The 17,451-nt window shown below is 37.6% G+C and overlaps 1 protein-coding gene across 1 annotated transcript in view; it reads right to left on the bottom strand.

Annotated features, from left to right (window-relative positions):
- LOC150087527 (putative ATP-dependent RNA helicase DHX34) overlaps positions 1 to 9,318 on the bottom strand; it is a 57,856-nt gene extending 48,538 nt beyond the window's left edge. Inside the window, exons 1-3 of the mRNA XM_090371248.1 lie at positions 9,126 to 9,318; positions 3,368 to 3,748; positions 2,759 to 2,844 (exon numbers count right to left, since the gene is read on the bottom strand). Coding sequence (XP_090227374.1) covers positions 2,759 to 2,844; positions 3,368 to 3,729 — 448 coding nt within the window. The 5' untranslated portion in view covers positions 3,730 to 3,748; positions 9,126 to 9,318. The remainder of the gene's footprint in view (positions 1 to 2,758; positions 2,845 to 3,367; positions 3,749 to 9,125) is intronic.
- Between the last annotated feature and the right edge of the window lie 8,133 nt (positions 9,319 to 17,451).

Genomic DNA, 17,451 nt, shown 5'->3' with positions numbered 1-17,451 from the left:
TATCAATGTTGGATTCATTTAACAATTTTGCAGTTCTGTTGAAGTAATGGAATCTAAGTTGATCAGTTCTGAATGGCTCTTGTGCCAGCATATTTTGTCTTCTCAATGCTCTTGGAGGACAGCTGAAGTTGATGAGGTAGAGCAGCTTGGGGGCATCCAACTTTCCAGCCACGAGATGCATTAGGAATTTGCAGTCTGCCGCAGCCCTTCTTTGGTAGAGAGGTACCATCCCGAAGTGAATGCACCATTCATCATAGGATTTTGTGTTCAATTCCAACCTAGATTTGTACACTAGGAATCTGACTATGGATTTCTGAATACGTTCCAGTTGTTTTATGAGAATTTTGGTATGAGGATTCCAGATTTGTGAAGCATATTCTAGAATTGGGTTGATTATCATAATGCAAGCTGTTTTTATGAGCTGTACATTGGTGAAGTCAAAGCAGATTCTTTTAAGCAGTCTAAGGGATTTGGAGGCCTTAGCTGTAGTTTTATTTACATGTGTGTTGAAGTTTCCCTTGTCAGAAAACCATACTCCCAAATCTGAAACCTCATGTATTCTCAATAGCTCATGGTTATTAGTTTTATAGGGATAATTAATCTTGTGTTTTTTGTGATAGTCTGCGACAGACATGGTGCAGCATTTGTTTAAGTTTAGTGTTAGACCATTGTTTGTGATCCATCTGGTGATGGTGTCTAGCCCATTTTCCAGAGATTCACAGTTTTGTGTTGTTTTGATGGTTTTGTATATTTTTAAGTCATCTGCGTATGATAGCACTTTGATGTCAGCATGTTGCATACAATCTTGTATGTCGTTAATATATACAGCAAAGAGTAGTGGCCCCAGAGGAGACCCCGGTGGGACTCCCCTTTGTATATATATTTTTTTTTTTTTTTATGAGAACCCCAAACACGAAAGGTATCAAAACCTATAGTACTTAGTACCGTGCATGGGTTGAAGGAGAAGTATGGGGAAAGGGGGATGCCGGAAACTTTGCTCTAGAGACTAAACATGGGTTTCACCACTTCAAGCCTCCAATAAGCAAAGTGGTGGTATTTCACCGGTTGATGAAAGTCATCTACCACCTGAAAATATGGAAAGTGGGGGAGTAACTTCCTTCAAGAAGAACTCTGCTTTTCCTGTTGTCAAAGAAGTTAGACATAAGTGATAAGGCATTATTTGATAAACCTATGTGCTTTAACTTGAGGCAAAGCAACTTGTGTGGTACCGAGTCAAAGCCTTTCTGTAGATCCAGATATATAATGTCTATCTGATTGTTATTATCAAGGCTATGTTTGATGTCATGTTCTATGGAGAGTAGGTTAGTCACTATTGATCTGCCCATAAGGAAGCCATGATGAATGTAGCTGAATTTGTTTTTCATGAAGGAGCAGAGCTGAGAGTAAAGGAGGTTCTCAATAATCTTGCTTAGGGGGTTAGCTTTGTGTATAGGTTGAAATGAGGCAGGTGTGTCTTTTGCCCCCTTTTTAAAAAGTGGGGTGATAGTGGTTTCCTTTAATCTTCCGGGGAGTGATCCCTTTTTGAAAATGGCTTTGATCAGATGTAGAAGTTGTTGCAAGACAACAAAGCAGTGTTACCAGAGTGCCATGGGGAGACTGTCGGTTTTTGTGTCATAGTTTGATTTAAATTTGTTGAGGGTATTCAATAAAGTCTCTGGATTGACTTCAAATTGTGTCAGGGTATCACTAAAATATGAGGAGTGCGAGGTGTTATCCAGCTTACTGCTGTGATCAGCTTTTTCAGTATATAGTTCACTGTAGAAATTTACAAATTCATCTAATTGAATTTCTTTCATTCATCCTTTCTTTCTTTCATTCATCCCATAAGAAACAAATGGCTCCTTGCACTTCTTTTGCATATGTGTCTCTGTGACCAGCCATTTCAAATACATCATTACAAAGTTGTATCTAAAAGGAAATCTATCAGATTGGTTTCATGTAATTTGTCACCTTGCATTGTATAAATATTCAAAGTTAAATTTTGTATTGGATCTAGTTTTTTAATTACAACATTGCAGCCCATATTTTCCACTTTGCTATCCTATCATCAGATGCATACAGCTCACAGCCACTGACTGATTCATCAAATGGAGTTAAAGACTAAAAATAACGTTTTAATTTAAAATTATTATTTTTATAATTTAATTAATATTATGATTAATTCAAAACATTAAATTATAATTTAATTAATTTACAAAAACAAACACAGATTTTTAATATTTGACCAAATTCCTCATTACACTTCTACCTACCACATATCATTCTCTTAATTTTCTGATTATATCTTGAATAATGATATTAATTATAATTAATATCATTATTCAAGATAATTATAATTAATATCATTATAAACATCATAATTATCTTTTGCTAACTCTCTTTTGTAAGCCCCTGTAAAAATGCTTTTCTATGTACTTTGGATTGTATTTGCAAATAAAGGAATACTATTAGGATTTTTAATACCATCAAAGGTGGATATATCAACATGATAACTAATATTTCTTAAAATTTTTTGAAGTGGCTAAATGAATTAAAAACATGAAAGCTTTAAAAAGGCACTGTTTCAATTGACACTAGAAATTGAAAAATGGTTCTGCCAACAGAATTTTGGGAAGGAAGAATAAACAAATTAGAGAAGCAGTGGAATACATGTGTAAATTCTGAAGAAAATTTTGCATTTTTTTAAAGGCCTTAAACTTATTTTAATTCAGCAGCCTCATTGAAAGAAAATTCTTACCACTTTGCACTGATAAGCTTGCTTTTCTTTGAACTGTTTGATACTTCTTCAAGAATATCCAAAAATCATCATATTGTGGGGTACCTCTATATAAGATATAATTTGTTGTGATTATTTCATACAGATTTGTAAACATTTCAAATAGAATAAAATTCAATGCCTACACTGAGCAACATTTAAGGTGGATCAATATTTCATAATGCAGTTTATAATCTACATTTTATTATTGATTAAATATATTATAATAGAAATTACATATAAACAGTATTAATGCTGCTAAGTGGGAAAATTTCAAGGAGAAAATTATCAAAATTAACTATTAATTTACATTCAGTGGATAAATAAATATCAGTGACAGACCTGGATTTAATAATTTGTGAAAATCAACATGAGTTGAAAAAAAATAATAATAAAATAAAATAAAAAAATGTCTTGAATAATATACAACCATATGCTGTTCCTAAAGAGATGTTAAGATCACCTTTTCTATGGAAACTTTTTAGTCATGCCTATACAATAATATCTAAACAAACTAAGTTTCAAATTTTAAAATTATAAGCATTCTAAAAATTAACAAAATTTATTAAAAATCCATAAATAAAAAAATACCTTTTAATGACATCTTGATCTCTAAAAAATATCCTATTAAGAGTGCTTCTGTGACTTTCCCAGTCAAAATACGCATCACATCCTATGGACAACTTTGAGTTGCGATCCAGTGAAATAGTTTTTTTTTTATCAAAATTCTCACATTGAATATCAGCAATTTCTGTTTTTTGTGTGCATGACTGTGTTGAACAAGAAGGCTCTGTAATTTCCAGAGGAGGAGAAGATCTCTTTCTGTCTGTTTTCTTTATCAAAACAACATCATCTTCATTATCACCTTGAATGGGCCATTTTTTCTTTTTATGCTTCCTGTGATGTCTTTCCTTGTCTTCTTTATTTTTTTTGTGCTTAGTTTTCCCCATCATGCATCATATGAACACTTTCCTGTTAGTAAAAAGATATGTAAAAGATTATATACCTGCAAAGTAATTTTTAAAAAAAGTCATTTTAAACCATCTATTACAAATAATACTATCTTCCCTCCACTAGCCTATATAGTAATATCTATAAATAAATCTAACACTATCATGTACTACTCAACTGTTTCACAAGTATGTAAATACGTATAGCCCATACAATATGTATATATACAGTCGAATCTCGTTAATACAAAGTTCAAGGGACCTAAATTTTCACATTTTGTAATAACGAAGTTTGCAGTAATGAGGTATCCCAAAAGTGTCAAAATTTTATCTTTTTTTTATTTTGGCACATACTATATATCTAAAAATAATAATAATATCAAAAATAAATAAAAAAATTAATTAATTTTAATTAATAAAATAAAATAATAAAAACAAAAGCCTTGCCTAACAATGCAGTAATAGGAATAACACACTTTTTTAAAAGATTTTATTTTATTTGTAAGATAAACTAAGAGAAAAGGAATTAATGAAAATTAAAATATTGTACAACACATATATTGATAGACAATAATTTAGTATAAAGTAAAAAGGTTTACAATCTTAATATAAAAGGAGACAAAAAAAGGTAAACTGCAGCCATTATCAACCCACTGCAGGATGGAAGCCTCCTCAACAATTCATGCTGAGGGAAATGGACCATACTCTGTCATGCTGGTCTAGCGAGGATTGGCAGATCAGCCATATTTAGCAGTCAGGGGCTTGAACCCCAGTCTACTCAGAGCGTGTGCTACTGCACTCCTGCTCCTGACCACTCGGCTACAGAGGCCTTTAACATACAAACCATTAACTTTTTGATAAATTAATTAATTTAAAGAAAGAATCCAATTTTCTTTGCACAGTTTTTGACCTATGTGCATTAACTACAGCACAGACATTATAAATCCAATAGTTGTTTCTTTATTAACATTACTACAGGCTAATATATTCTCTATTATGCTCAATGCATTTTGGGCATCTTTTTTAGATGGCAGTGTGTATCTAATTCTTCACTTTCGCTGTCACTGTTAACAAAAACATCATCATTTTGCTTAGTGCTCAGCAGCACTTCTGGTGTTGCATTGTTGTGGTAGAAACTAGATCATGTACCTTCACAAACTCTTCAAATTCGCCCACAAAATCCATATGCTTCTTCAAATTTCTCCATTCCTTAATGTTGCTATAACATTTGTCTGCTGGACCATGTTTTTCGATGATATTCTCTCCAAAGCCACTCTTTCTGAAGCAGTTGATTATTACACTTGATGCAATACTGTCCCAAGCAATAACAAGATTATGGATAGCATCCAAGACAGTCCAATTTAGCTGTAAATTGTTCCCTCCCTCTTATGTTGAGATTCAAATACCTTATCAGGCAGGCTCTATATGCTCTCTTGTGGTTAAAAATAATGCCTTGATCCAGTGGCTCCATAAACCTGGTGGTAATGAGAGGTTAAAAACAACAGCTGTATATTTGTAAACTTAATGTCTCAGCAGAATGTGCTGTACCTGTACAATGATCTAGACCCATCCAAATGGTCCTTTTTTCTGAAGCCATTTTTCTGTCCACTTTTGATAACCAAGACTGAAAAATTTTGACCATAAGCCAAGCACTTCTAATGGCCACATAATCACAGGGAAGTTGGTTAACTTCTTTAAAACATCTTGGCTTGGAAAACTTACCAATCACAAATGAGCATAGTTTTGTACTGCCATTTGAATTGCAGAATAACAGAACAGTGAGTCTTTGTTTACTTAATTTTCTACCATGACAAGACTCTCTTCGAACAGCAAACATTTTGTTTGGCAGCAAATTATAAAATAAACCTGTCTCGTCAAGATTGAAAATATCCATTGCCTCATATTTTTCAAGAATGGAACGTACAGAACACAACCAGTCTGTGGTTGTGTTCTTTTCTTTGTCTTTTCTGTAGCCTTTTCTTTGTCAACTAATCCAGACTCGCTGCAAACATTTTTCGAAACCAAGTTTTTCCTGTCTTTAAATCTTTGGAGCTAGCCACTGCTGCATTTCAAGTCACTAATTCCATGTTACTGAGCTACATAATTTGCAGTTTCTTGCAAAATCAGACCTGATATTGGCAAATTAGATGCATGTATTTGTTGGTACCACTCAAAACGTTTTGTTTCAAGGTTCTCATGTTTTGAACAGGGAATTTGTGGCGCCTCCATAGCCAGGTGGGAAGGAGCAGCAGTGCATAGCACACGCTTCTTGATTAGACCGGAGTTCGAGCCCATCACCACCAAATACGGAGGATGCGGAAAGGTCAGGGAATGACCACCGCATATCACCGGAGCAATATGGCCTTAGTTGCTAATGCTCCTAAAAACCAAATAACAACAACAACAACAGGGAATTTGTTTCCTGTTTTTTATCCCTGCTTGAAGTGTCACACACTTCAAGCAGGGATAAAAGTGTCACACACTTCAAGTTTTTTTCAGTTTTGTAGATAAAGTAGGTAAAGGAATGTTGCATTCCTTTGCAATGTCCTTTTTTGCTAAGTTCAATCATATCAGCCTCTTGTATAATTTTCAGTTTAATTTCCAGGCTTAATTCCGCCAGTTTACGTTTTATAACCATAACACTACTAGATAAGATTTAATATAAACAAACTTTAAATTAATTCAAAGAAACAATTTCCCAAAAAGACATCAGCTCAGATAAAATGGCAAAAAAATAGATCAGTATACCGTAGCAAAAGACTCTTTGAACTGGCATAACAATTGCCAACTGACCTTAATCCCGTGGAGGGCAAGGGAGTGTATGTAAACAACTTAGAAAAACTGTTTTTATTCTTTTGTTAATTTATCATCTCATCTTTCACAATGCTGTTTTTCAGAGTGCACTTATGTTGTAGCTACCATAAACTGCTTTTGTTTACACAAAAATAATTTCTAACAAGTCAGTGCCATTCTTTGGGAAACAGGGAACCAGGTGGCCAGAGGCAATAATGGGGGCAGTAATCGAACAGCTGTACCAAGATTTGCTTTAAACGTACAAAATAACAATATTTATTTCTCATGGGGTGAAAATGAACTGTGTAATACATATTAATCGAATTTTGTAATAAACAAATATATTTTCATAGAAAAGCCTATCCTTTCACAGGGGAATGGCATGTGCTTCATATAAACGAGTATTTTGTATAAACAAGTTTGTATTAATGAGATTTTACTGTATATATATACATTATTATTTCTTACTTTATGTTTTTTACTACTACAACGAATTAACCTTATTTATTATGTGTTTGATTTTTAAGTTGATGTTATTGTTATGTGGCATTAATGCTCTTACAATAGTTAACAATTAAAGTTAATTAGTACCATTAGGCCTTAATGCCTGAAATGTATTTATGAATGTTTCTTCTTTCTTCCATTGATTTTGCACTGGTGTAAACTAGCAAAAGGTAAGAATGTATAACTTTGAATTTTGCACTCTTAAAAGTTTTCTGAACTTAAAAGTGGAAAAGACTATTTTTATGCTTATAATTTATGAATGACTCCTTTTTTCATTTTTACCTACACTAATATTTTTTTTGCTTTTTAAAAATAACATGCATAAAAAAACACCTGTTTTAAATATTTAAAATTTTTATTAAAAATGAAAAAGTTACATAAAATAAGTACTGTAAGGTATAAAAAAATGTTGAAATATTGGTATGCTGTAAGCAGAGTTCAAAAAATTAAAAACTTTCTCCACAAATAATAAACAAAATTGGGCACTGTCAGGTACCATACCACCCCCATTGCAACTTCTTTGGGGGCAACCCCAGGTTAAAATAAAATAAAATAACACAGTAAAATGATATTTATTAAATAAATGAAAAATATTCCAAAGAAGATAAAACAGCACACCTTATATACACAATTCACAGTTATTGAGCATCACAGCTCTGGTTCATATTAACAATTCACAGTTATATAATTTCTAAAGAATGCAATGAGAATAATCCTACTACTAAAAAAATTATTAAAAATACTATTAAAAAATCAAAAAATACAAGAAAAGCCACATATACAACCTATGAATAAAAGAAAAGGTATTGCATATGGAAATATGATATCAAAAATGTTGACTGTATTGAATAAATTAGTATTAGTTTTAGTAGTAGAAAATGATGGAAGAAAGCAAGCTTATACAAACATCAGCAAAAAAATAAAAAAAGAACCTCATCTGTGTTTGCTTCTAACAATTTCTCTAACAACTAAATAATCAAAAATGAACATCATAACCATAACATATGAACTTCATACATAACCACTGCACTGCTTTCAAACATTTGTTATGTATATAAAAAAATGTTTGAAATCTAATCCTTCCTTAATTATATTTATTCAAACAAAAAATACATCACTTCCACAACACCAGAGGGAAGTTTGTTCCAACATTACTCTATGACTGAAAGCAAATTTGCAAAATGCACTATTATTATTGGTAGTAGTGGTGGCACATAATGCAAGAAAGCAAGCTTATAAAGCATCAGCCAAAATACAACTCCCACATGACCTGAAAATCCCCTACAATAATTTATCCAGTTCTTCCTTGACTTTATTCAAACTACCCCCACTTCCACAATAGCAGATAGAAGTTTGTTCCAACAATCAACCATCCACTGGCTGAAGGCAAACCTCCACACATCTATCCTGCAACCATCCTTCCTCAATCTGAGTGTATGTCCCCTTGTGTGTGTGTGTATAGTGTGAGCAAGAAGAAGAAGAATGCCATCAGCACTGAGTTTGCTGAATCCATTAAAACACCTCAATCAGATCGCCTGGCAGGTGCCATCTCCAGCTACAATTTGAAGAACTACAGTATTTTTGGTGTTGCAGAGGGAAAGATCCCTCTTTCGTTCCCTTCACCAATCTTGTTGTCCTCTTCTGCAACTGTTCCAGCAGATTTCCTCCTAATATGAGGTTCCAGTCCTCTATGCAGTACGCAAGATGCAGCCTAACCACTGCCTTATACAATGGGATAATCACCTCCTTATCGCTGCTAGCAAAGTTTCTGCATCTCAGGGAACTTCACGACTGCAAAATTACTCCTAGGTGTTTTTCGTTTTCCCAGTTTCCTAAATGTGGTATCACACAGTTGTACGTTAAGATGGGATTACCCATATGCAGCTTGACTGATTTGATTTAATTATGATCTTATTGGTGCATTGGCATCTAAGGCTATTATGCCCATATGCAGCACCTTGCATATGGGTAGCAATACGAGTCCTTACTACGTGGTATGACTTAGTGTAAACAGTCATTTAATTACTATTACAATGACTATTTCCTGGAATGCTTGATATTTTGGATTCTGACTGCTTTTCACACGTAAAAATCAGACCTACCTGCTCGTATTAAAGCAAAACACATCTAACCATGTTTTAAAGTTCATTATGTACACGAAAGAATAACAAACTGTTAAAAACATTACAAATATATAATGATTTAATTAATTGTAATCATTTCCATATATACCCCTTTTTTCCACTCACAAAAAATTATGTATGGCATTTTAAAACCCCAAAAAAACATGCTTGTCAGCTAAGATAAACAGCATCACTGTATACAACAGCGACCTCTACTTGTGAGTTTTATCAGAATACCGTTCCTTTGCCAGAAGGCAGCGCTCATTAGTTTCTACTGCAGGGGATTTCGAACAAACCATTTGAGTATGGTTGATATTGGAAATATGGCATGAAGCTTTGGTGTTACCTTTCCTGAAATATGAAAAGAGCAAAATCACTAACCTCGGCAGACTAACATACACTGTACTGCCCCTTTATTAGCATTAGCATTAGCATTAGTAGAGGCATTTGATGCAAGAAAGCAAGCTTATGCAGCATCAGCCAAAAAAAAAAAAAAAAAACCACTTCCACTTCACCCCTCTGTTCGTTCAAAATACCTGTCCAGCTGAGCCTTAAACTTATTTAGGCTATCAACCTCCACCACAAGGGATGGAAGTCTGTTCCACCAACCAACCACCCGCTGGCTAAAGGCAAATTTCCGCACGTCTATCCTACATCTGTCTTTCCTCAATTTGAATTTATGCCCTCTCAGGTGATTATTCTGAGCTAGAGGAAGAATCCCATCAGCATTGAGCATGCTTAAACCATTCAAGGCTTTATACACCTCTATCAGATCACCTCGCTGGTGCCTAGTTTCCAGACACTGTAATTTGCAAAACTTAAGCCTTTCTTCGTAAGAGCACCCCTTTGTTCCATTCACTAATCTTGTTGCCCTTCTCTGTACTCGTTCCAGCAGCACTACATCCTTCTTGAAATGAGGCCTCCAGACCTGTATACAGTACTCTAGGTGTGGCCTGACCATCGCCTTATACAATGGAATAATCACCTCCTTATCCCTGCTGGAAAAATTCCTGTATATCATTGACAATACTCCATGAGCTACTCTTGCAGCCCGTCTGCACTGCTCAGAGAACTTCATATCTGCCTGCACAACCACCCCCAAGTCCCTTTCATTCTCTACCACTGTCAGTGTTGTACCATAGAGTTGATACGTTGCTCTGGGGTTGCTGTTTCCCATGTGTAGTACTTTACATTTGTCAATGTTAAACTTCATTTGCCACCTCTCAGCCCATCTGCTCAACCTTTCCAGATCCTGTTGCAGAAGCATAGTGTCAGTAGTGTCCTTGACAACCCTGCCAACCTTTGTATCGTCTGCAAACTTGGACATTAATCCCGATGTACCATCATCAATATCATTTATAAATACAGAAAACAATAATGGACCCAACACTGAGCCCTGAGGGACTCCACTAATAACATCAGTCCACGATGAGCAGTGTCCATTGATTACCACTCTCTGTCTTCTCCCCCTCAACCACCCCTTTATCCATAGCAGCAATTTGCCTCCAATGTCACACTGCTCCAATTTGTGTAGCAGTCTTCCATGTGCAACAGTATCAAAAGCCTTTCTAAGATCCAAGTATATAATATCAAAGTTATTCCCTGCATCCAGTTCTTTTGTGACTGCATCATAGTATCCAATCAAGTTGGTCAGGCAAGACTTCCCCTTAACAAAACCATGCTGTGTCTGAGCTATAACTGAAGTCTTGTCTAAATGATCCTGCAGTGCGTCTTTAACCAGTGCCTCCATTAATTTTCCTGGAACAGAAGTCAAGCTCACAGGTCTATAATTACTTGTGTCAGCCTTTGATCCTCCTTTGTGAATTGGGGTCACATTTGCACATTTCCAGTCTATGGGTACCTCCCCTGAGTCCAAGGAAGCTCTCATAATTATGGCTAAGGGTTTGCTTACTTCCTTTGCTGCCTCCTTTAATATAACTGGATAGATCCCATCCACCCCGGGTGCCTTTCTTGTGTTTATCTTCAACAGTTTCTCCTCCACTTTACTCCCAGTTATTTCAAGATTCTGTAACTTACTGCTAGAGTTGAATACACCTCTGGCATTCCCCTCGCTGAATAACTCCTCATGTGTGAATGTCGATGCAAAATATTCATTTAGTTTGTTAGCCACCTGAGCAGGATCATCAACACTTGACCCATCAATATCAAGTGGACCAATCTGATTCATCCCTTTCCTTCTAGAGTTTACATAAGTAAAGAACACTTTGCTGTTTTTCTTTGCATCCCTTGCCAAGGATTTCTCGTAATCTGCCTTCGCCTGCCTAACCTCCTTTGTAACTTGGTTACAGATCAACTTGTATCTATCATAGGCTTCTGTGTCATGTGTTAATTTGTAAGTATCCCATGCATTTTTCTTCTCTGCCATCTGCCTCATTAGTTCATCTGACATCCATTTTGGCCTAAACCTTGAACAATATTTCTTAGTTGGTATGTAAAGCCTAGTAGCTTCCAAGATAAGTTCTTTGAATGCTTCCCATTTTGAATTTGCTGTTGGTAACATCATCAGTTGGTCCCACTGTATAGATTTTAAATACTGTCTCAGTCCATCGTAGTCGCCTTTACGGAAGCAATAACCCTTCCCTTTACCCCTAATGGTAGTTACCTCTTTGAGTAAATCCCACTTCAGCACACTGTGATCACTGCCACCTAGTGGTTCATTTATCTGCAGATTCTTAATGCATGAAGAATCACTGCTGATAATCAAATCAAGAGTATTACTCCCTCTAGTTGCCTCCCGAACATGCTGATGTAGAAAACAATCATCCAATAAATCCACAAAAGCCCTGCTAGTGTGTGAGTATCCAGCCCCCAAATTCCAGTCAATATCTGCGAAATTAAAATCTCCCATTATAAGACACTCTGATTTACTGGCCCACTCTATTTCCCTGTACAGTTACTTATTATACTCATCAGAGTCATTAGGCCTATAGCACACTCCTACTCTCAATTTTGATCTCCCAATGCTTATGTCACACCAAACTGACTCCACACTGCACTGTCCAGCGATGTCGACTGGCTTCACTTCCTTGGTTTTTATGTGTTTCTTAGCTAATAGCATAACACCTCCCCCCTTCCTATCCTGTCTATCCTTTCTGTAGACGTTGTACTCCCCAAATTGCAGTTCCGCATCCCTTATATCTGTGTGACACCACGTCTCTGATATCCCAACAATATCTGCCTTCGATGTTTTGAGCAATACCTCAAATTCATCAAATTTATTTACTAAACTCCTAGCATTGGTGTACACGCAAGTATACCTGCACCTGTTTCTATTCTTAGCTACCCTAACACAACCCATGTGTTTACTTGTACCGCAATGGCTCCCAGCACTCTCTGAAATACCATGCATCTTGTTTTTCAGGCTTCTGCTCATTCTAATAGAAGCAGTGCAAGAATCTCTTTCACCTCTGCCAGTGGCTACTGTCAATCTATTGGTCTTTGTCTCCCCCCAAGCTAGCAGTTTTCCGACCCACCTAACACTGCCTCGATAGCATCAGCAAATATTCTTGCACCCTTTCTATTTAAGTGTATCCCATCCCTGTAGAAGCAATCTCTCCTGTTAACAAGTACAGTCCAGGCTGAAAAAAATTCTACCCCTTGAGCCTTGCACAATCTTTCCAGGGCCGAATTGATCGACAAGGCTCTCATCATATACTCCCTCCTATCGTGTCTGGGCAGAATTGCAGACACTTTCAAATTCAACCCTAATTCTCGGCTTTTGTTCAACAGTGACCTGTACTTGTTAAGTAATTCTGCCGGTCTCATACTCTTAATATTATTAGTGCCAACGTGTACAACTATATCACCTTTTGTGCCCTTAAAAGATGATATTCGCTCTACAACGTCATCAACCTTTGCCCCTGGCAGACATACCCTGGTCCTGTTCCACCTATCTTTTTTACAAAGCATGTTCCCCGTTTCCCTGACAATAGAGTCACCAACAACTACTAGTTCCTTCGGGACCAGCGCATTCTGCCTTGGGGGTTGTCTCTGTGTCACGCGGTGCCCAAGTGCAAGCTCTGGCGTTGATGTGGGCAGCTGAGAGCTTGATGGGCCCCTCAATTTAGTTTCTTCGAGGGCATCCACCCTGTCCTTCAAGCTCTCATATAGGCCCAAAAGAACGTCGAGTTGTTGCCTGATATCGTTACACTCCTTGCATCGCGCACACACAAAGACATCCCCCTTGGCAGTATCAAGTCCCGTACCCGATTGCTCTGCAAACATCAAGCAAACAGTGCATTTTACAAGGCTGTGAGTCAGAGGACAACTGCCCCCCTCAGTTCTGCTCTGAGCCACAGCACTTCCATTAGCTTGAGCCTTTTGCTTTGCTTATTAGGTACACCCCTGCTGTGTAAACAAATGGTCTGTCCCACAAAGTTCCAAGTCACATGACCACAATTGTGGATAGAAATGCAGCAGAATAACCTTTCTATTATCAGTAAAGCGTAAAAACCGTAGCAAGAATGAGGAAAAGGAGTGATCTAACGGACTTCGAATGTGGCATGGTAGTAGGTGCAAGACGTGCTGGCTAAAGCATCTCTGAAACGGCAGTTCTCCTGAACTTTTCACGCAACAAAGTTTCAAGAGTACATCGAGAATGGTGCAAAGAACAGAAAATATCCTCTCAATGGCACTCCTCTGGAAGAAAATCGCTTGTTGATGAGAGAGGTCAGAGGAGGATGGCAAGAATTGTGCAAACAAACAGACGGGCCACAATGTGAGGAGGATGACTAGAATTGTGCAAGCAAACAGACGGGCCACAATGTGAGGAGGATGACTAGAATTGTGCAAGCAAACAGACGGGCCACAATGTCGCACATAATGTCAGAATACAAAACCTTGGTGCGCAGAACAAAATATCGCAATGGACCACTAGTCGCACTTTGACGCCAATGAGCAACAACAACCGACGACCACATCGTGTACCTTTCTTGTCGATGAAGAACAAGAGAGCACACCTCCTGTGAGCACAGTAACACCAGCACTGGACTATCGAGATTTGGAAAACAGTTGCTTAGTCTGACGAGTCGAAGTTCCTGGTTCATTATGTTGATGTTCATTATGATGATGGTTGTTGATTATATTCATGATGTTGATGCTCAGAATTTGGCGAAAACAACATGATTCCATGGACCGGTCATGTCTGACGACTACTGTGCAAGGTGATGGGGGCAGTATTATGGTGTGGGGAATGTTTTCTTGGCACACGTTGGGTCCATTCATACCCATAGATTCACGTCTGAATGCCACATCGTACCTAAACATCGTTGCTGACCAAATGCATCCATTCATGTTGACAGTGTATCTTCAGTCAGATGGTTACTTCCAGCAGGATAATGCGCAAGAGCACAAATCACTATTGAATGGTTCCAGGAATATGACAATGACGTTTCTTTGCTGCAGTGGCCCGCTCAGTCACTAATCTCAATAGTATTGAACAACTTTGGAATGAGCTGGAAAGGGCTGTTCGCTGCAGGCCTACACCTCCGTCGAATCTCAAGGAACTGCATTACACACTCATGTCTGCATGGTACTCCATTCGTGCACAATATTTTCAGCATTTTGTTCAATCCATGCCTAGACGAATTCAGACTGTTTTGAAGGCTAAAGGAGACTCAACGCGCTACTAGGTAGGTTTTTTTCCTCGCTCAACGGAAACTATTTTAAATGTAATTAGTATTAGCATTAGTAGAGGTATATGATGCAGGAAAGCAAGCTTATGCAGCATCAGCAAAAGAAAAAAAACGCTCCCATTTTAACCCTCCATTCGTTCCAAATGCCTGTCTAGCTCAGCCTTAAATTTATTTAGGCTATTACCTTCCACAACAAAAGATGTAAGCCTGTTATACCAATAAACTACCTGCTGGCTAAAGGCAAATTTCCGCACACCTATTCTACAACTATCTTTCCTCAATTTGAAACTGTGCCCCCTCAGGTTCTTAGTCTGAGCAAGAGGAAGAATACCATCAGCATTCAGGTTACTCAACCCATTATACACCTCAATCAGATCACCTCGCAGTTGCCTACTCTCCAGGCACTGCAATTTGCAGAACTTAGCCTTTCTTGGTAAGAGCACCCCTTTGTTCCCCTCACCAATCTTGTTGTCCTTCTTTGCACTCGTTCTAGCAACTCTACATCCTTTCTAAAATGAGGCCTACAGAACCTGAACATGGTACTCTAGGTGTGGCCTGACCATTGCCTGGTATACCGGGGTAATCACCTCCCTGTCCCTGCTAACAAAAGTCCTATATATCATTGACAAAACTCCATGACCTGCCCTGGCAGCCCGTCTGCACTGCTCAGCGAACTTCATATTTCACTGCACAATTATCCCCCAGGTCTTTTTTACTTTCCACTTCCTTGAGTGTAGTACCACACAGTTGGTACGTTCCTCTTCGGTTATCGCTACCCATATGCAGTACTTTGCATTTGTCAATGTTAAACTTCAGTTGTCACTTCTCAGCCCACTTATCTAGATCCAGTTGGAGTAGCATACTGTGTACCTAATAAAGTGGCAGCACAGTGTATATTATTCATGATGTACTCACTCATGTTGGTATTTATTTTGTGTCAGGTGACCAAACATGCCGCTTTCTAGAATTTGTTCCCGTGACCCCATATATTTCTTTTCTGGGTTCACAAATGTCCCGGATTTCGAAATTTGAAATATAATGGTTTACTCAACAGTTTACCACCTCAGTTACAGGATCCATTTTAAATCTTAAATTATACTCACTGGCTCAAATAAAATAGAAAGTTTTTGCAATTGGCGTCAATAGATAATTGTACGGTACACATATAAATATTAGTTGTCACATGACATGATTACAAGTGCCTTGGTAAAATATGAATCGTGCTCTATTGTGGAATTTATTAGTCAAAATAGTCATGCGGAAGATAGGTGATCTTTCAGGTTTCAGAATGGTGTTATTGTTGGAGCACGTTCAGCAAGCCCTCGTGGGTAACACGGTTGGCAGGATCGCCGTCCTTACCACACCGGGTGAAAAAGACCCGAGTTTGAGTCCAGTCAATGACAGGAGTAGGTTTTATTCTCATTTTTGGAAAGTGGCTGAGTTAGTTAGAATCAGGCGAGGGTAGCATGTTTTATCTCCCGGAAACTCGGGTTTTTTCGTCCAGCAAATCAGAAAATCGACCTCAGAGCATAAGCAATTTACAGACAATATACATGGAGCAATATGGCCTTAGTCGCCGATGACCCTAATCCAACTACAACAACGTTTAACAGAAGCCAAAATTGGGAAAACAAAAGAAATCACTGGTTTGTGGAAAGCAACCATCTCAAAAGTATACAAAATATGGAGCGCGAAAGCAGAATTCAACTGTAAAAGGAAGAATGCCAGAAAGTCGGCTCCAGGAACAGACCTTCTGATGCACAAACGAATTGTGCATTAGATTAGGAGGTCCAGTGTGCAGCAAAGAACTGGAAAATACAATTTAGGCAAAGAAAGATCCATTTCCAACCGAATTAGCAGCGAAAGTTGAAGCATTTTGGATTTTCTACCGTTTATACACAGAACTCACTTTTTTTCTATAAAAGTATCGAAATGGTACAGCTAACGCCAAGAGTGGACTGTGAAGACGAACTGAGAAATATTAGAAGACATTATGATGGTAATGATGGTTTGAATGATGATAAATTGAGACCCTAACGGGTCTCAATTTACCATCGTTCCAACGGCAGGAGGTGGTACTATGGTATGGTGTATGTTCGATTGTTATGAACTGGTGCACATTAGCATTAGTAGAGGCATATGATGCAAAAAGCAAGCTTATGCGGCATCAGTCAAAAAAAAAATTTAAAAAAAACACGCTCCCTTTTCACCCCTCCGTTCGTTCCAAGTACCTGTCCAGCTCAGCTTTAAATTTATTTAGGCTATCAACTTCCACAACAAAGGATGGAAGTCTGTTCCACCAACCAACAACCCGCTGGCTAAAGGCAAACTTCCGCACATTTATCCTACATCTGTCTTTCGTCAATTTGAATTTATGCCCTCTCAAATGATTATTCTGAGAAAGAGGCAGAATTCCATCAGCATTGAGCATGCTCAAGCCATTCAAAGCTTTATACACCTCGATCAGATCACCTCGCAGGTGCCTAGTCTCCAGACACTGTAATTTGCAAAATTTAAGCCTTTCTTTATAAGCAACAAAATTTAAGCCGTTCTTCGTAAGAACAAAGCAACCATTTGTTCCATTCACTAATCTTGTTTCCCTTCTCTGTACTTGTTCCAACAGCTCTACATCCTTCTTAATAGGCCTCCAG

The sequence above is a fragment of the Mastigoproctus giganteus genome, chromosome 4, assembly GCF_048544385.1.
Source record: "Mastigoproctus giganteus isolate SK-2022 chromosome 4, ASM4854438v1, whole genome shotgun sequence".
NCBI lineage: Eukaryota > Metazoa > Arthropoda > Arachnida > Uropygi > Thelyphonidae > Mastigoproctus > Mastigoproctus giganteus.
The sequence above is the reverse complement of the archived record's forward strand: the minus strand, read 5'-3'. Positions and strand labels throughout refer to the sequence as shown.